This window comes from Mesocricetus auratus, unplaced genomic scaffold (genome assembly GCF_017639785.1).
Source record: "Mesocricetus auratus isolate SY011 unplaced genomic scaffold, BCM_Maur_2.0 Super-Scaffold_100010, whole genome shotgun sequence".
NCBI lineage: Eukaryota > Metazoa > Chordata > Mammalia > Rodentia > Cricetidae > Mesocricetus > Mesocricetus auratus.
Window position 1 is genome coordinate 64,152,435 of NW_024429194.1, and position 20,280 is coordinate 64,172,714.

General features: G+C 45.5%; 1 protein-coding gene across 1 annotated transcript; it reads left to right on the forward strand.

The window, feature by feature from the left end:
* Window positions 1-8,840: 8,840 nt before the first annotated feature.
* On the forward strand, window positions 8,841-9,529 carry LOC121142649 (keratin, type II cytoskeletal 6A-like). Its single transcript, XM_040752783.1, has 3 exons — window positions 8,841-8,944; window positions 9,155-9,189; window positions 9,292-9,529. Exons 1-3 carry the CDS (start codon window positions 8,841-8,843, stop codon window positions 9,522-9,524), a joined length of 372 nt encoding a protein of 123 aa, XP_040608717.1. The 3' UTR covers window positions 9,525-9,529.
* The last annotated feature ends 10,751 nt before the right edge of the window (window positions 9,530-20,280 follow it).

The window sequence follows — 20,280 nt, forward strand, 5'->3', positions numbered from 1 at the left end:
GGTGCATTATTTCTTTTAAAGAAAATCAATGGAACCAGTATTTATTCCTAGTGCATGAATGGACTTTGGGAGCCCATTCCCCGGGTTACTCTCTCAGCCTAGTTACATGGGGGAGGGCTTAGGCCCTGCCCCAAATGATGTGACAGACTTTGATGATCCCCCATGGAAGGCTCCACTCTCCCTGGGAAGTGGATGGGGTTGTTCGGGGAGATACATGGGAGGATGGGAGGTAGAGGAAATAAGATTGTTTCTAATTTAAATTAAAAAAAGAAAGAAAATGGCAACCCTAATGTTTTCATTCTCTGCCTCTATGGAAGGTCAGCACACCTGTGTTATGGTATCCTAGCACTCAGCATCCCTTCCCAGATGAGTTCCATCTCCATCTGGATCCAGCAGAGCCAGCAGTGTCTGGCCTGCCATATTGTGTGCAATTCTCACATGGTATCCACACCATAATAATTATGTGACAGCTTTTGGATAACCTCCATCTATGACTTCCGTAAACTTATATCCCTGGACTCCATCTAAAATCTCAGAGTGTATTGATTGGAGACAGACAGAAAGATAAGATCTGAACCAATTCAGTAGATTTTATATCCAGAAAAAATCCCATCCACTGATGCTTGAATTTGTACATGTGAGCCTGTGCATATTGACTGCTCTAACTATGCAAACCCAATGGCCTGGTTCCTCTGCCTGGTTTTATGAGACTATGTGTCCCTCTGCATCTGTGTTAACTCAAAATATCTGTTGGAGAATCACATCCCTGCCTAGTTAGAGCAAAAGCTGAGAGACTTTTTAATGTGTGTGTATGTGTGTGAGTGTGTGTGAGAGAGAGACTTTCAAATGTGTGTGTATGTGTGTGAGAGAGACTGTGCGTGTGTGTATGTATATGTATGTGAGCGTGTGAGTGTATGTGTGTGTGAGAGAGAGAGAGAGAGAGAGAGAGGGAGGGAGGGAGGGAGGGAGGAAGGGAGAGAGGGAGGGAGGAGAAAAGAGAGAGGGAGAGAGAGAGAGGGAGGCGGAGAGAGAGAGACTCTGTGTGTGTGTGTGTGTGTGTGTCTGTGTGTTTGTGTGTTTCCTCACCCAGAATCAAACCCTTTCTTTTCTGAGCTGAATATCTCTACTGTGTCTGTGATATCCCCTACTGCTGCCTGTTGCATTCAAGATTTCCCCTGCCTTTAAATTCTTTAGCTGTCAGAGAATACAAACGAATCCAAATCTCTAGACTGTAATGTTGATTATTTTATGTAAAGTAATTCTGGAACCTGACATATAGGTATCCTCAAGTGTTCACTACTAATCATCCCCCGCCAAAATGAGCATCTCCCCTTTTACATGGGCGCTATCTCACTTTCATCCCAAATATCAGGCATGGAATGACTGATCAAAACCATGCACCCCACAAGTGAGTCTATATCCATAAGGAACAACAGGAAGGGAAATGATTCACAAAGTATGTAGGTTTAGACAAAGTTAAAATCTCAACATACTTAGACATCTAAAGTATCATAAAGTAAAGTTATGAGTCTTTATGTCAACACATTAGATAACTTTGAGGAAATGTACCCAAACCTTAAAAGCTGCAAAATAGTAGGATATGAAGAAATGGTCAGGGTAACCATGCACCAACTAAGGAAAGCAGTCAAACCTATGAGAGAACCCATGAAACGTGTTCATTGCCTAATTATGCCAACATGAACAAATGAAATGGCACCTACAACTGCCTCTGGGAGACAGGCATGGAGGAAGCAATGTATGACTCACTCTATTTGAGCCAATATCACCCTAACAACACAACTAGAGAAAGCTACTTGAAGAAAGGAAAACCATAAGCTAACACCTCTCATAAACATTACATAAAATGTAATGTAATGGTACTAAAGAGCTAGCTGTGGCTTATACAAAGAATCCTACACTATGGCTAGCCAGGGTTCATTCCAAATGTGTAAGGCTAGTTCAACATTCAAAAGCAAACACTATAATCTGGAATCTCAAAATACCAAAAAGAAGCCATATATGATCATATCAGCACTGCAGAAGAGGCACAGACCACACAGTCTAACACCGTTACAGGTTGAAGTAAATGAAAAGTTTCACTACATAAGGTCTAGAGGGCAACTAGAACATCAAACAAAAGTCACAACTGGTTCAAGGGTACAGAGTACGTGGCTCTCTTGTAGGTGCCATTTCATCACGCCCTCTCCCTCAAAGTCTCAGGGACCATGGCAGAAGAGGGGGCAGGAAGCCTATAAGAGTCAGGGAGGACCAGAACAAAATGATGTCTTCTGTACTTGATAGGACAGCGGCACTTGTGAATTTACAGCAGCTGTGGTTAGCTGCATAAAACCTGCAGGAGATGAAACAAGTCAACATTCCAGCATGGCTGGGAGAGTGTCTCATGAGCTCCCACCTGTAGCTGAGAAACTACTGCAGTTGGTACTAGGGCTCAAACTCAAGACCTGGTGCCTGTGCAAAAAGAACTATACTGCTGGAGCCATCCCCTAGGGGCCCCTCCTTTTGATGATTTAAAAGTTTGAGATGGGTAGAGTCAGTTTTCTTTGAGGATGTGGTTCCTGATAGGCCAACCATGCTCCAGTGGAGGTCCCCACAGCCATGCATATTTGGGAAGTACAAATTATACTTTGTGGCGAGAGAAGGAAAGAGTGATAAACAGACAACGTGCAGTGCCCGCAGTGCCGGGATCTGGTAGGAGGAAGAGTCAAGAGTGAATGTGATCAAAATACATCGTAGATGTGTATGGAATTACAACTAGTTAATTTAAAACATTGTTTCTTCAGAGTCTCTTTCTCAACCTGGTGCTCACTGATTCAGCCAAGCTCAATGTCTAAGGCATGTTCTGCAGGGCTTGGCTTGTGCACAAATGCGGGGGATCAAACTCAAGATTGTGCAATGAGCTCTTTACTGACTGAGCTGTCTCCCCCAGAACCTCCTCCCCACAATGACTTATGAGTTTGAGGTGACCTACAAGGGAATGCCCAATGTGATTAAAATAATCCAACTTTATTACATACCTCACTGAAGAGGGAAGGAAAGCAAAGACTGATGTACTGAGCTTTGGGAACAAGGGAGACTACATGGCAAGGCTCTTTGTTGGAGTACTGTTGATCCCATGGGGACATGACTTGGGAATTCTGAACACACTGTATATGTGTATTAGTCAGTATCTAACAGACAGTCTCATCTAAGGGAAAAAAGGATATAAGGAGACAGAGGTCGATACAGTATTAAATATTTGGTTGGTGTAATTTCAGAGGCTGACAAGTTGTAATATCTACACTTACCAAGCTGGAGACCCGGGACAGCCAATATTTGCTTTGATGGAATGTCCCATCAATGGTAGTCAGGCAAAGGGAATGCCCTCTGACTCAGCCTCTTTGTTCTGTTAGTTCCTTCAACTAATTTGATAAGACCTATTCTCATTATTGAGGCAGTTTGCTTTACTCTATCATTGCAGAGTTAATCTCAAAGAAGTACATTCACAGCCACACCCAATACCTGGACACCTATGTTCCATTTAAGTTGGCACATAAAATTAATCATTATAATGCAGATTGTGAAATAGGACATCTAAGAAAAAGGTGACAGGTGGTCTGGGCCACATTTCTCTTCACTTTCTGTAGGAAAGCAAGGGAAGAGGCCAGAAGGACCACGATACTAATGATTTGGAGTTGGGTATGGGATGGTTGCTTACGGAAACACACAGAGCTGGGATGCAGCTCAGTGGTAGAGTGTTTGCTTAGCACATGCGTGGCTCTGGCTTCAATCTGCAGTACTGCAAAAGTAAGTGAATACCATAAAGCATGAATACCACATATAAAATGAATGTCATATGTAAATGAATACCATATATATACATTTTATACATACATATATCTATATATCTTAAAGGGAAAGGAGAGCAAAGGCTGATGTACTGGGCTTTGGAAATGAGTGAAACTACAGGAAAAGGTTCTTTGTGTAAGTATGTGTATATATGTATTTTTGTGTATGTACACACACACACACACACACACACACACATCTATGTTACCTGACAGGGTCTAGAAACTGTGACACTTCAGTTGTATTGAACATATCTAGTATCTAGATCTCTGTTCTTAGTGCTATGGCCTAATATCACTATTACAATGAGTTTCATGCATCAGTGTGAAGGGACTACAGAGTGCTTAGATACTTGATCAAATATTGCTCTGGTCTGTGAGGTTGCTTTAGGATGAGGTTTGCATTTGGAGAGGAGGCTGAGTAAAGCCCGTTGCTCCACACTGTGAGTGGCCTTCATTCCATCAGCAGAAGGAAGGCTGGAGTAGGATGAAAGGCTGACCCCCTCTGAGTAAGAGAGGCTTCCCAACCAAGGCCTTTAAACTAGGATTCCAGGTCTTCAGACTCAAACCAACATTTCAGTTCTATAGATTTGAGACTTTTCCTGCTCTGTAATTAGGCAAGATAGTTCCTTAAAGACAAAGTCTCCATGCATGAGTGTCCTGCTGGCTTTTATTTCTGAACAACCCTGCCTGATACAACCAGGAAGGAAGGCCTCTAAGAGAAATGACTGGTTTTAGGCTCCTAGTGCATTAGACCATGACAGAAAGTAAGGAAGAAATAATATCGGTTAGGCCTAAAACAAACCCACAGTGAACAGAGATCCCAGTGGCTGAATTAGAATAACTTAAGCCATTTGTCAAATAAATAACTATTGGATTATGACCCAAAGTATAAGGAAAATACTCATGAGCCTACATAATTACAAACAAATGGCTAACGAAATAAGTCAGTGACACAAGATAGGCAACTTTTACATGAAAGGATTGCAAACCGTTTGTGTAAGTATTCCTCCCTCCTCGAGGCGGGCTGCAGCTCCTCCCCAGGTGTGGGCTGTGCTGAAGAACTTCTTGTCAAAGGTGCGGTGTGGGAAGGAGGTGAAGGGGAACTGTACAGCAAAGAAGTTGGGGAGCTGCCTTACCCAGGTGATTCAGAGCTCCATCCACTGCAGTGTGACCTGTTGACACCATCACATGATCAGAAGGAGCCTCAGCTCTAGGTCTTCTCCAAGAATCCCAGAGCCCCTGCTGAAATCATCAGGGAAAATGTCAAAATAACAACTAAAAGAGTCTATGGAACACAGGGCTTCTGCTCCCCAAAACTTTCAAGGCCATAAAAGCATCAAAACCCTGGGAAACTGTCTCCAGCAAGAGGAGACAAGGGACATATGATGAAGGTGGAGGAGGGCATCCTGCATTGAACAAAGGCCCAAGACTAAGAAGTGTGGACCCCTTGAGAGCATATTTATATTTGTTCACTAACTGTAATGAATGAGAAATGTCAATGTGAAGTATATCAATATTAAAGGAAGCTGAGTTTGATTACATAGCATCCCTCCGAACTGTTTTCCCGTCTTTTGTATCTAAGACCGATTCCAAATTAAGGTTTAAAAAAATCAAGCTCAGAGGCTGCCTCAGAGTGGCTTCTGTATTTTTATCTAACACTAATTTTGTAAGCAGGCTTACAAAAATGCCACACAAGAAAGTGAGGTGTGCTGAAAGGAGGGAAGAGAGCAGAGAGGGAGGGAGGAAAAAAAGGAGAGAGAGAGAGAGAGAGAGAGAGAGAGAGGAAGAAATGAGAGGGAGGGAGGAAAAAAGGGAGAGGGAGAGAGGGAGAAATCTAAGGTGTATACAAAAATACCAATTATCTCAAGTAGGCATAATTCTAACTCACTTGTAACATTTTAAAATTTGGGTCCTGTCTAAAATAGTTTTTGAGACTCACTGTGTGGCCCTGATTATCTTAGAACTAGGTATGTACACAAAGTTGACCTCCAATGTACAGAGCCTCTGCCTCCTGAGTGCTGGCTGGTACTAAATGTATGTGCCACCGTGCCTGACTTTTCTTAAACTTTTAATATTGAGCTTAGTAGAAAGGTATAAGAGCCAGGTTTGGTGGCTCATGTCTGGATCCCAGCACTTAAGAGACTACGGCAGGGGAGTTGCCACGAATGCAAGGTCAGTTTCAGCTACACAATAGGAACCTGTCTTTTTTTAATGTTTTTCCATAGAGAAGGCTATCAGAAATTGTTTCCAGACCATGCTGTAATTGTAGACCATCTGGAGAGGAAATCTAGTTACTCTTTCTGCTACCCAGGGGATACGACTTTAGGATCTAGACTGTGAATTTAAGGCCCATTGAGAGGAAACATTGTACATCTCTCCACCCGTTGAGGACTGCACGGGAAGAAACAGAGTCCTTTTGTAATGACATAGATGCATGTGAGGTGCAGAAGGGTGCCTCAGTGGCAAGACTGAATGTTTCATTGCCCTCCAAAGGAGGCTAGACAATCCCCTTTTCTGGCATTCAGACCAGAAACGACAATGAAGGAGCTTTAGTGACACTGTTAAATCTAAGGAGTAGCCCAAGGACATACTATAGTTGTCCACTCAACCTGAATGGTCCTTAATTCAGTATAGAGTCTGTGGACTCCAGTCCCAGTGACTAAATACAGGAGCTCCACATGCATGGGAACCCAGCCCAGAGGTGGAGTGGGGTGCAGCAGGGTCAGAGAAGGGAGCAGGCTGCTCCTGACCCCAGGAGATTCTCAAGGAACCCTGGGGATTCCTTGAGAAGTAACTCAGCCTTGTAGCTGGGCTTGAGAAGAGCCAGCACTGGGCTGGAGAGATGGTGCCTCAGGTAAGTACATTTTCTGCTCCTTCAGAGGACCCAAGTTTGAATCCTAACACCTTAACACATTGGGCAGCTCATAGCTGTCTGTAACTCTGGCCCCAGGGAATCTGAAACCTCTGGCCTTCAAGGGCACACAGGCGTGTGCAGACACACACACACACACACATACACACACACACACACACACATAGACACTTTTTTGAAGAAGGAGGAGAAGAGAGTTGGCATTAGTTCAAAGGAAGTGAGGAGAAAGGACTATAGGGTCTGTCTCCAGAAGTGGCTCCCGCAGGGGCAGTTAATGTTCCCAGAGCCGTCCCCTCATAACTCTCAGCTTTTCATCCCCACATCTACAGCCTCTTTGGCAGCAGTGTTCAGCTTAAGCCTAACCCACACCTGCCTGTGCTTCTCTAGCAATTTGCTCCTAGTGGCATGCACAATGTTTTAGCATTTATTAAAGAGAAACCAAATTTGCATACTGAGATGAATGCACTTGTTTATTTTGGCGTAAATGAAATTGTGGCTGAATGTTTATTTATATAAAATGGCAGAAGCATGTTTAGATCCATCTCCTGAACTGTAGAAGGCTTCAGGCTTCATTGGGAGTTAGAAATGCTCTGAAAAGAAGCTTGGATCCTCTCACAGCAAATCGCCCTGCCCTTGCACCCCGGAGCTAGACCCTGCTCTAAGAAGTAAAGAACCTAGAGCAGGAGGAAAAGTGGAACAGAAAAGAACCTAGACACACTTGTCTGTCTGTCTGTCTGTCTGTCTGTCTGTCTGTCTGTCATCTATCTATCATCTGTCCACCCATCTTTCTATCTCTATATTTCTGTCTCCCCAGCATATTTTTAATTTATTGAAAATAAACTTTCTTCTTGTATAATATATCCTGATTAGTTTCCCTCCCTCTACTCCTTCTAGTCCCTCCCTACTCCCCTCCCTTCCAGATCCACTCCCTTTCTGTCTCTCATTAGAAAACAAGCAGGGTTCTATTATATTATAACAAAATACAACATAAAACAAAAACTATTACATCGGAGTTGGACAAGACAAACAACAGAAGGAAAAGAGCTCAAGCAAAGGCATGAGAATCAGAGACCCACTCGTTCATATACTCAGGAATCCCATAAAAACACTGAACTGGAAACCTTAATATACACAGAGGACCAGGGCAGACTTTAAGCCTGATGCAATGCTGACATACATTAGACATTTTCTAAGAGAGCTACCCAATCTGCTATCTCCTAATTAAGAATGTTAAGAATCCAAAACACCAAATTGTCTAAGTCCCAAGAAGCCATAGATCAGTGTGTGCTGGATTCGGGAGTAAAACACGTCCACAGGAAAATGCACATACTGTCTCTCTTGTGCATCAGAGCGTGTACCTCTGCAGGTCACAGAAACAGACACAGAGATGACCTGATGCCATCAGGAAAGGTATTTCTGAGGACTATGCGACATAGCAGATGAGATCTGTTCAGTTAGGTCAAGAAGCCACTGTGCTATGGGCAGTATGGGAGAAAATATCACAGCTTGGCCTGAGGGTGAGTCAACACCGTCTTGGAAATATTTGCTGGGATAAAAGAAGCACAGAGAGATGAGGCCATGCGATCCCCACATGTAGGAAACAAGCTAATGAGCAAGACAGATCCAACCTAATCAAAGGATTCGTCACCTAAACAGAACCAAACCCAGTTGCTAAGAGTGGTTGGATCATAAGGTTGAACTTTGTAATGGGAGATTCAAGGACTGCAGCTTCACACAGTAACTGATTGGAAAGAAGAACTGGGCCAGCACGGGTGAGGAACGTGCCACCAACCTGATGGAGATTCCCGGGGAATGAGAGCAGAACAGGAGCAGAGGGTTTCGAGGATGGAAGGAAGTCACGGCCTGAGTGTCCATCGCTCTCTTCATATCGGCATGCTATGGCAGTGTGATCATCAAAAATAGTCCTTGGGGACTGGAGCACAGTGGACAACAAATTTGTCACATAAGCTCGAGGACTTGAATACCCAGAATCCATGTGATGCTGGACACGGTAGTACACATTTGTAATCGCAGTGCCACTGTGCCCAGCTTCACATGACTTCTGAGGGCAGAACAAGCTGGAAGGGCTGGAGGACACCCTGCAGAAGACCAAACAGGACATGGCCAAGCTGCTGAAGGAGTACCAGGAGCTCATGAATGTCAAGCTGGCCCTTGATGTGGAGATCGCCACCTACAGGAAGCTGCTGGAAGGAGAGGAGTGCAGGTGAGTGCTCACCCCTCCTCCAGCCCCTGCAGACACCTTCTGATGCCAGGCACTGAGCACAAGATGAGGGAGCACTAGCTGTGGCCACAATGGTTACCTTCAGGAACCACTAGACCAGAGGGTTCTCTGTCAACTGTCACCAGACTGAGGATTACCATGGGGACTGAGGTCTTGTCTCCTGAGTTCTTACCTGCCCTGTTCCTCTTCCAGGCTGAATGGTGAAGGCGTTGGACCAGTCAACATCTGTAAGTACTATGCTTGCCCACTTGCCCGACCCCTGCCTTGTGCCTGTCTCACTGGACAGCGTGGGCTCAGCGTGACCCTTGTCCCCTCTGCCTCCCTCACAGCTGTGGTGCAGTCCACCGTGTCCAGCGGCTATGGCAGTGCAAGTGGTGCCAGCGGCAGCTTGGGCCTGGGAGGAGGCAGCAGCTACTCCTACAGCAGCAGCCATGGCCTTGGAGGTGGCTTCAGTTCTGGCAGTGGCAGAGGCATCAGTGGTGGCCTCAGCTCCTCTGGTGGCAGCTCTTCCACCATCAAGTACACCACCACCTCCTCCAGCAGGAAGAGCTACAGGCACTGAGTCCCTGCCACTAGAGCCTGTCCCTGATCCCTGCTCCCCTGCCTGCAGAGCCCTGTGCTCAGGGACTTTTCCTGCAGTGGCCTCCTGCCTCTGCTCTCTAGTTTGGGGCAGAGAAGATCATGTGCCTTCAGTAGTTCTCTGTTTATCCTTCTCCTCAGTGTTCAACTTCAGAACATCAGCAGCCAATGTCACACAATGTGACTCCCATCCATATGAATCTGATTTGATCTGAGAATGGTTCATTCATACCCCGGAGGAGTGAGAACTTGTCTCTGCAATGGGGAGTCCTCCCTGAGAACCCTAGCTATCCTGCTTACCGAGGCTGTGTTCAACAGTTTGCGGTCCTACTCTTCCCTCTCTATGACTGAATGCTCTGTGATACACACTCCTGACAGAGAGTCTGTCTCTGTACTCTTCTTCTCTGATCTATTTTTCCTTCAAAATACATCGAGCAAAATTAAAATGTTAAATTTCTTGCTCTACATTAGTTCATGTGTGATCTGTCTCATCCCACATACTTTTTATTGTCTTTGGGCAACCAGATTTTTCCTTTTACTGGCCCCCATGCCCTCTTCCTAAACTTATCAGACAACTTCATTTGATGCTGTAGGAATTCTCTAGGGATATGGTCACCATTAACTCAGCTCTCTGCACTTAATGCTTTTCTTCAGTGTACATAAGGACAGAAGGGAAAACTATATATTAAAAACTAGATCAGTGCAGTTTCTTGTTTTCTTTTTGGTTCCACCTTTTGGTGGTTTGGTCTCTGCCCTGTCTGGGGCTCCCTGAGAGACTCCCCATATCAAGGCACTGGTCCTCCAGAGCAGAGGCAGTTGGGAAGAAGCCAGAGCGTTTTGACTCTCCAGGTACCAAGACCTTTGTCTTGAGAGAGTTGCTTTGAGATGTATCCATCAAATCAGCCTGTGCAGTAAGAAAGCTCCCCATCCCTGGTGTGTGGGCTTGAGGACACAGAGCACTAACTGCTGAGTGGATCTCACACAACCCAGAGACACTTGGTCCAGATGAAGAACTCCCTTTAAACTCATGGGATGTGTCTTAGCCATCTTGTTGCTTTGAGAGAACAGCTGACAAGCAGCAGCTTCAAGAAGGAAGCATTTGCTCTGATTTGCCATTCTATGACAACAGAGAAGTGTGGCAATGGCTGGAGAAGGCATGGAGACAAGAGGAGCTACCATCCGGTCACCTTGCCTTCACAGTCAGGAAGTGGAGGGAAATGATGCTGTCACTCATTTCACTTCCTCCTCTTTATTCAGCCAAGGTCCCAGCTTATGAAACGGCACCACCCACCTTTTCCCATCTCACAGCTAATCCCTCACAGATGTGCTCAAAGTCTTGGCCTTTAGTCATTCTAGATTTTTGTCAGGTGGGCAAACAATAACAAGAACAGGAACCCATTTCAGAAAACAAATTTACATGCCTGTACCTCCTACCCAAGTAACAGAAAAAGGGGCATACTGTCAGCAAATCAGTAAAATGACTCAATAAATTCCCAAACAGTATTGTCTGTAGATTTCATTTGAAGCACTGTTAGCAGAGATGACACCAAAAGATGCTCTTTGCAGACAGGTGACTGTCAGGTTTGTGACAACTCGCTTTGAGGAAGAAGGTTAGCAAGAAAAACTAGATGTAAGAAGTTTGTTCGGATCTATTCAGAAATAATTTACCCAAATCTGACATGGCATGTCCTTCTGTATGGTGTGAATATGTGTTGCTTTTATTGGTTGATGAATAAAGCTGTTTCAGCCAATGGCCAGGCAGAATAGAGCTAGGCAGGAAATCCAAACAAAGATGCAGAAAGGAGGAAGGTGGAGTTGGGGAGATGTCATGTAGCTGCCAAGGAGTAACATGCTGGAGAACTGCTGGTAAGCTACAGTGTCGTGGCAATATATAGATTAATAGAAATGAGTTAATTTATAGGAGAGAGCTAGCCAGTAATATGCCTGAGCCATTGGCCAAACAATTATATTTAATATTAGCTTCTGAGTGATTATTTCATGAGCAGCTGCAGGGATCTGGCTGGGGAGAGAGAAACAGGTTCAGTGGGACCTAGTGAGACAGAGAAAAACTTCCAGCTTCACAAGTATGTTGAAGTTCCTCTGGTCAAATACTTCACAATGGCTATATGAATGAGAAAATGTACAGCAAGAGAGACTTCTACCCGAAGACTACAACCACCTAACTAAGGGAGGCTAACTTAAAGCAACAGCCTTGACTGAAGGCCCCATGAGTACCAGGTTGTAAAGAGGCCAACTAGACGACAGGTGGGTTGATGTTTAGAGCAGTCCTCACCACCTGTGAGAAGGGGTATTTGGGCAAAGGAGAGGATGTCCAACTAAGTTTGAATTTCAGATAAACAACAAAAGCATTTACTGTGCCTCAAGTATTGTATGCAACATCATTATGTTGGCAATAAGTCTGTTCATTGGAAGAGAGTTTCCTGTGTGTTCCTGTGTGTGCTGCACAGCAGACAGGGTGGTTGGTCCGGCTACTGCTCTGGGATTCTACCAGAAGGGTAGACAGTGAGTCCAGACCAAACCTAAGACCCTTTCTTGCTGCGTTGGTCAATGTTTGCTTGAAGAACAGACTCAATAGGAAATGTGCATAACTTACAAGGGGGAATATTAGATCATTTGGCACCTTAGGACTTGGGTGGCTAAGAATGGCTTTCTGTATACCACAGGGCAGAAACCATGGTAGCTATACGATGCAAGAATCTGGACCCTTAGCAGTTCCAGTCTGTTACTTAATGCCCCGAAACACCCTGAAGAGTAGCTGGTATTTGGACTACATTGAAAGGCTGAAGATGCTGGTATATGATGACCATGACCAAAAAAGCAGTCATTCAGAAAGCAAAGAGGCTTGAGAATGTTGTCTTTCTCCCCATTCAGCCAGAGTCTTTCTCCCCCAGTCACTGTCTCATATGCCCCTCACAGGCACAGGACAGGTATGTTTTACCAATCCAGTCAAGCTGCCAACCCTGACTAACAATCACACCTGAGAACTTTCCCGCCACTGATAACCCAGCCTTGGCGAGACACAAGCCATGGATTCTTCTGGGCTGTACACACACACACACACACACACACACACACACACACACACACACACACACTTTTCCATGTCTCCTGACCTTGCAGGAAGGAGACAGCAACACCAGCTGGTGGCCTACTTTGGTAACCGTGGGTTGTTTTAAAGTTCATTGTGTTTACTCTGCTTGTAGATTGTTCAATGATCTTAGCAAGAGAAAACAGGACAGAGGCAAATAGGTCACAGTATGTAGGGCGATAAATTCTCAGGAACAGGAGTCAGGGTGCCTGCTACTTTGCTCCTTGTACTTTGCTGCTCTGAGAAGAGGAGCCTCCTCCCTCTCAATGGAGCACCACCTCTGTGATCTGCCAGCATCACTCCTGTTTCTCCTTGGTTCTCCCTTTGACGTCACCGTGGTCACCGCCAAAGCTTTGCGTACACCCCAAGCCCTCCTTGCTAATTTACAGCGTTCAGGCTGTGTTCATTGCCATTGCTGCTGTCCATCCCTGGGTATATAATCGCTTCTGTGTTGTGAGATACAAGTACTTTCATATTGTTTTCTTTTCTTCAAGGTTGCCCATGGAAAAAAGTACTGATTTCTGTGCCTTGATCTTGTGTTCAATTCCATCTTAAAAATGAGAGTGAAAAACCAAGCCTCACAGGCAGGGTAGGATGCCAGGGCTATCACTGTGGAGCTATGCTGGAATTTCCTTCCATGGGAAGGCTTGGGTTCACCACACTCTCTCTGTCACCTCTGACCATGGGGAGGACCTGGCCAGTGTCTTTCCCCTTCAGCCTTCCGTGCCTTGCTTGCCCTCTGGTGGACATCCAGCTGCCCTAGGATACTAAGGGAGGAATTAGGGAGTAGGATCCTCACCTGAGAAGGCCATGCTGGGTGATGATGTCAGCTGGTGACATATACACCTACACTGAGGGCAAAGGCTAAGCAATGCTTACTCTATAGCTTGGTAATTCCAGCCTGCCCCGGGAGGAAGATGAATGGGGGTTTTTTCTCAAGTTAGCTCTATTACCACTCTCTGTTCCCTCAGCTCTGGACTCTAGACAAGCTTTATTTTTCTGTCCATTATTTTCCAAGAGTTCTTTTGTGCCTCTGAAACCATGTTCCCTGCTCTGATTCGTCTTTACTCTTTGGAGATAAGAAGTAAAACGTGTCTGTCATCAGCTTCTGTTGCCATATTTTTTGCTTCCAAAAATCTCTTCAAACCCTCATTGTTTGCTTTTCTGTACTTTGGGTGCTCATCGGTCTAGTGGTCACTCATATACCCAGCTAAGGCTGCCTGTGGCACAGCAAGGTTCTGGACATTGAAGAATAATCTAAAACAAGCTCAACACATTGCTAAATACTGAATGCTGACTTTAATTGACTTTTGTGTCTATCTTTGAAAAATTCTAACCTGTGAAATCCAGAATTGTGGACACACACACACACCACTGTGTCACCGCTGCCACCACCACTGCCACCACACTGCATAGACCATGACAAGGGCATGAAAAGTGTGTAAGTGTGTGAACAATGATAGGTTCCACTACTGAGAGGCAGAGTGCATGCTTGCGTCTTCAATGGGACACATAGAGAATGCCAAGATGCTTTTACAATGTTATCAGGACAGATAATGGAGGTGATTATCTTGTAGAAAGGAGAAGTAGAACAAACAAAAACAAAACAAACAACAACAAAAGCCCACTCCCATCCATTGCAGAATCACATTCTCTCAGTCATTCCAGAAATCTCTACAACCTCTCTAGAGAGAGAGCCTTCCCCCATTTAGTGCTAGAACTCAGAAGCCCATTGGAAGTTCAATGAATCCTTAAGACAGTCCCTGGTTGGTTGCCATAGCCACAACAAAGAAACACATTGGGCCCTGTCACAACTACCTCCCCTTTCTTCATGACTGTTATTTCCCAATCCGTTCATCATTTTTCATTAGTCTCTGAGCTCATAGAGGTTGCCCAAGTCTTGCTTAATAAGGTGATGCTCAGGGTGAAGGAGAGGCACCCCCAGGTGTTTCCTTTAAGAGGAATTTGTCTCTTGTTGGCCTGGTGGGAGCACATCCAGATTATTCATGGGTTAGAATCACACAGAGAGCATGAGAGCCTGGCCCACAGGCCACCTGCCCTTTTACCCTTTCCCATGAAGGAAGGAGGCCAGTGCCCTAGTGTCTCAAATGTAGCCTGCTCTGCTCAGTGGCCATGGTCCCTCCCCTCTGAGTCCAGTGGCATGTCTGTTTCACACCCTGGAGCTGCAGGTCAATCAACTGCATGCGGATTACACACCAAGAGAGCTGACTGACTAAAAGGGCCCACAACAGAGTTCCTTTTCCAAGACACTAATTCTGCAGCAGTGATGAGTCACAATCTATCGCTCTGCGTCGGACTTTTGAGTTCATACCCTCTAAAAGCAGTATAGAAACCGGTTCCCCTTCTCCACGAGCCTTCAGGTTTTCATTCCCAGCTTAATGACTCTCAGTTTTCCAACACCATCGTCATCATTGTCTTCATGATCAGTATTGCTGAGCTGGTGCCAGCAGCTCACCTGGGTGTCATGCAATCTGAAGAGGGACAGCAATTCCCAGCACAATTCCGAGTGTTTCATGAGAGAAACCTTCCAGGAGAACATGAAAAACCCAACCCCCACATCCAGATACACTCAGGTGGGCAATACCCCACAAAGGTATGACGCAGAAAGAAGGGTGGATAAACACTCAGAAAGTAAACACAGTGCCATCCTCAGTGTCTTGGGTGGGTTAACTCTGTGGTTATACCTTTACCTAACCCCAGCCAGCTGAACCCCCCTCAAGCCTTTCTCCTCCACTCAGACACTGATTCCTGTCTTTTTGTGTGAGCCCCAAATGTGACATATGGAGCCACCAGGAAGAGCAAGGCTCATTTGAAGTCCTCAAGGCCTGTTCATGAACAGGCCAACCTACTCACTGTCTAAATATTAAATTTTCGAAGTGTGTCATATACCATTGCATGTGACTATTGTTTTCTATATGTCCCTTTTGTCTTCCTCATAGCCCAGAAAGCCACAAGAGAGTAGGAATCATAGAAAACAATTACTTTCCCTCTGGGTGCAAAGGGTTATAACACAGAAAGCAAAGCACTGTGCTGAGGGACAGAAGACAATAATACTGGGTCCAACTTACTCTCAGCTTCCTACAGGACATTGGAACTCACTCTCTTCACTCATAAAGAATGGGGCTTCCAAGGAGAAGGTGCTCTCCCAGGAACCTGCAAGCTCCCCTGCACATCCTGGCCTACCCCTGAAATGACAGCCTACTGTGGTCCCCTGGGGTGACTTGCCTCAATATTGTATCCCAGTACCCAGTATCCACAGGCCTCCTCAATATGGTGGTTCCTCAGACAATTAGGAATCAATCTACCTCAAGACCCAGAAATACCAATGTTGGGCATATACCCAAAGGATGCCCACTCACACCACAAGGAAATTTGCTCAGCTCTGTTCATAACAACATTATTTGTAATAGCCAGAACCTGGAAGCAACCTAGATGCCCCTCAACCGAAGAATGGATAAGGAAAATGTGGTACATTTACACAATGGAGTACTACACAGCTGTAAAAAAGCTATGCCATCTTGAAACTTGCAGGTAAATGGATGAAACTAGAAATAACCTAGACCCAGAAAAACAAATATAATATGTATTCACTCATAAGTGGATATTAGACATAAGGCAAAGGATAACCGGACTACAGGCTACAACCCCAGAGAACCTAGGTAACAAAGAGGACCCTAAGAAAGACATACATGGATCCACCTAGAAAGGGAAAAAAGACAAAACCTCCTGAGTAAATTGGGAGCATGAGGGGTAGAGGGGGGTGGGAGGGGAGATGTGAGGAGAAAAAGGGAGTGGAGAAAATATATAGTTCAATAAAAAATAAATTTTATTAAAAATAGTTAACGAATAAGGATACGGTTTGTTAGAAGGATCAAGATCTGAAGTGTCTCCAAGGTAACTGAGATCAGAGAGGACTAGAAAGCAAGGGGCAACCAGTTTCCAGGACCTCCACATTCCCGAATAGTAAGACAGAACCTGCCAGACCATGGAGATGAGGTGACTGTCTTTAGATCTCCCTCCCCAGCTGTGACACACACACACCAGGCTCAGCAGCCACCTCCACACCAGTTGCAAGCCAATGAAGTTGTGTCAACAGCGTCCCTCAGTACACCAGTATCGCCCAGCCCACCCAGACTGTGCCCACAGGCTGTGTCTCCGTGCCAATGCTCAGCACACCAGGCTTGTAGGTAATGTACTCCTGGCTTGTTCAGAGGACTTCCGGTTTCCACCTCCACGGAAGAGCCAGAGCGGCATATCATTTGTCTCGCCTTTCTCCCTCACCATCTCCTTCCCACAGCCTCTCCATGGGAGTCAGAGACTACGTGGATGAAACAGCCCCCTCCTGGGAACGAACAAACAAACAAACAAAAAAGACCACTAAAGTGGTATGGTCACGATACATTTAAATCTTGACTTGCCTAAATCCCCTAGTGAGATGCTGGCGTCTTATCCACCACCTGCCCCCAGGAAGGGATCTAACTGTGTGTGACAGATGACAGAGTTTGTCCCTCTGTGATCTACAGGGTAAGGGAGGCTAAGGAATATATGGGACAACAGACAGAGAAAAATAAGTAGCCTAGCTACCGAGTGGCTGGGTGTTGTGACAGGATGATTGTTTTCATGTTTGTCTTTTCTGGGACCCCAAGATTCCTCATCTGCACAGCTTCTCCAGGGACCCCAAGATTCTCCACCTGCACAGCTTCTCCCAGCTCTAAAATTCTGCTCCTTTGTTTTATTTTTTTCCCTGCAGCTGTCCCCCATCACCATCGTGTTCCCATGTAGAGTGTAGTTCAGTGAGTGGTAGGATGTGTGTGTTTGTAAAATTTCAAATAGGTACCTACTCTGGGTGTGTCTGATGCTCTTCATGGTGGAGGAAGGGACATCTTGCTTTTTAGAAGCACAATTTCAGGTGGAAAGAGTGCACAATTTTGATGCTAAAACTTTCTGGGAGGATCTCGAGGACTTTGCACTGCCCAATACATGAACCACATGAAGGGTCTGTGGGAAGGAACAGACCATGAGTGTATCTTCCTCCCTAACTCCTCCCCAGTTGTCAGCCCACTGGCTGTCAATGGAATCAACACTGCCAAAGACCTTAAGTTCTGCAGAGGATGACAGCAATCAGCCTAAGCCCAAGGGGCAGGCATGAAGGAAGTCACAGGGTCCAGCTGTCTCAGCTCTGGATCCCAGAACACAGTGTCCTTAGGCCCAGCACTCCTACAGACCACAAGAAAGCCCCCAGAGATATGCCCAGATGGCCAGAGAGGAGAAAAGAGTCTGTAGGTCTCTCCCTTTGTCAGACCCCTTCTGTCAGATGAATTCTTGCTGCCATTCTCTCTGAGGATCTTAGGAGACTCATCTGGGGGAGAAGCACCATCCACCAGAGACACACCATTAAAGCTCAACAGACGGAAGAGCAGAGTTAATACTGGGCCCTGGTTTACTGGGAAGGTTTCTTAAAGGTTGGATTTTAGTTCATTGCAAAGGAAGTTAGAAAGTCAAGGGCCTGGGAGACAGTGCCATCTGTAAAGTGTGTTGTCGAACAAACATGAAGACCTGAGCTTAATCTCGAACCCCACATAAAAAAACAGACAATAAGGAATCTCACACTTAAAATTCCAGAACAGGGGAAATTGGGACAAGTGAACTCCCTGGAGTTTGTCACCCAACAAGACTTGTCTAATCACCTAATTGGTGAGCACCAGGTCCCAGTGAGAGACCTTGTCTGAAAAAATAAGGTGGCTGGTGCCTGAGGAACAACATCAAGAGTTGGCCTGTGACCACCACATGAACATATGCACACACACATGCATGCACTTGCACACACACTGTGAATGTACATGTTACCCACACATACACACACCAGTAAATGAATAAACCAAGTACCAAAAGAAACTTTACTGGTAGAAAGCAAAGAAGAAAAGTATTAAGAGTAGGGTAGGTGCTTCAGGAAAACCATTAAAGCAAACTCCTGTTACCCTTTCCTTCTATTATAATGGCCAACTTTTGGTACTTCATTATTACTAAGATCTGTTTTCAGAATAAAATTTGTTCTCCATTAAAAAAAAGTAAGTAGGTGTATGGAGTATGATCAAAATACATTGTTTGCATGAATGAAATTTTCAAAGAATAAATAAAAATACTATTTTACAAAAAGGGTTAATATGTTTTGAGATTTCAAAGGGGCAAGCCTAGCATGCACAAGATCTCCGACACATGCACACATACATTCACACACACACACACACACACACACACACACATTGAATACAAATAAAGAGAATAGTGGCCCATGTGTTGGGAGGCAGGCTATCCTATGTACTTGCCATCTGTTTAAGTGAGGGTCACAGAGCAGGTGAAAAGCACAGACCAGTGGAGGAAGAAGAGATGTCAAAGATTTATCTGCCTCAGTTTAGTTTGCAATGTGAGTGAGTGAGACCACCCAGTGTGATCAATGACCACCTTTGTGTGGGAAATCAGAGAGGAAAGAGCAAAGTGAATAACTACCCAGGAGAAGAGGTGGTTGTGGGCAGGAAACAATAAGGCAACAGTGACAGAAAATGGGGTGCCAGGAGGAGGATGTGTGGGAAAGGAGGGAGTGGCCAGGAAGATGCCAACCTCAAGTTGCCATAGGCAGCTCAGAGGGAAAGCTCCGAGCCATCCGCCTGCATTCCCACCATGGGCATGTGCCCTGCTGGGCTCCCGAGCCAGCCTTAGCCAGCCTTTGATCTGCAGAGGGCTCTGCGGTTTACTCAGTGTTCAGGAAACAAACACGCGTCCCTTCCTCTGGGAGATGGATTAACACATAAAGAGGAGCAAAGAACACAAAGATGTTTATTCTTTCTGTGGGCAAAGACAAGCACACACCAACCTAGCCAGGACCTAGGTACACTGGCAACAGAATAAAGACCTGAACCCTGCTTGGCCGCATCAACAAAAGCTGTGATTCACAGGCTCTCATGGAAACAAGGAGTCTCAACCCCAACAAGAGGGGCCCAGCCCTTCGTCAGAGCCCCAGGTAAAAGATGGCCCCCAGCCCTCTGAGTGCCAAGCTGCCATTCCAGGCAGGTGAGAACATCAGCCAGGCACTGTGGGCCTCCCAAAGGACACCTGTCCCACGGTACCTGGCTCTGTTTTCCGTCTACCAGGCTGTATCAGCCTATCTCTAAATGAGTTGTTACGAGTCTTGTTTCCTTATCCACATACAGGGCCTGAATACCTCGCTGTTCTCTCCTCTCCTACTTGCCCACCCTTCAAAATCACAGCAAGAAGCAATCAGACAGCAAGATCAAAGAGGACCTGACCATCTGTCAGAAACATCACAGAAGACATAGGGAGAGGGATTCGGGAAGAAAGAGGCTGAGGCACACTGGAAACCCCTGTCAACCCATGCTCTAATTCAGAATGGAGGCACAGTCAAGAAGGGAGTGAGGAGGCAGGAGCATGGCTCTGAATGAGCTCACTGTGTGCAAGTCTGATGACCTGACCTGAGGTTGATCCCTGGATCCTTAATAGAAGGGGAGAACCAACTCTTAATAATTGTCATCTGATGTCCACACGTGCTGTGTCATGTGTATGCCAGCAGCAGCTCTCTCTCTCTCTCTCTCTC

Coding starts and splice junctions, on each gene's coding strand:
- LOC121142649 (XM_040752783.1), top strand. CDS start 8,841: ATGGCCAAGCTGCTGAAGGAGTACCAGGAGCTCATGAATGTCAAGCTG. Junction 8,945..9,154: donor CTGGAAGGAGAGGAGTGCAG/GTGAGTGCTCAC, acceptor TTCCTCTTCCAG/GCTGAATGGTGAAGGCGTTG. Junction 9,190..9,291: donor CGTTGGACCAGTCAACATCT/GTAAGTACTATG, acceptor CCTCCCTCACAG/CTGTGGTGCAGTCCACCGTG.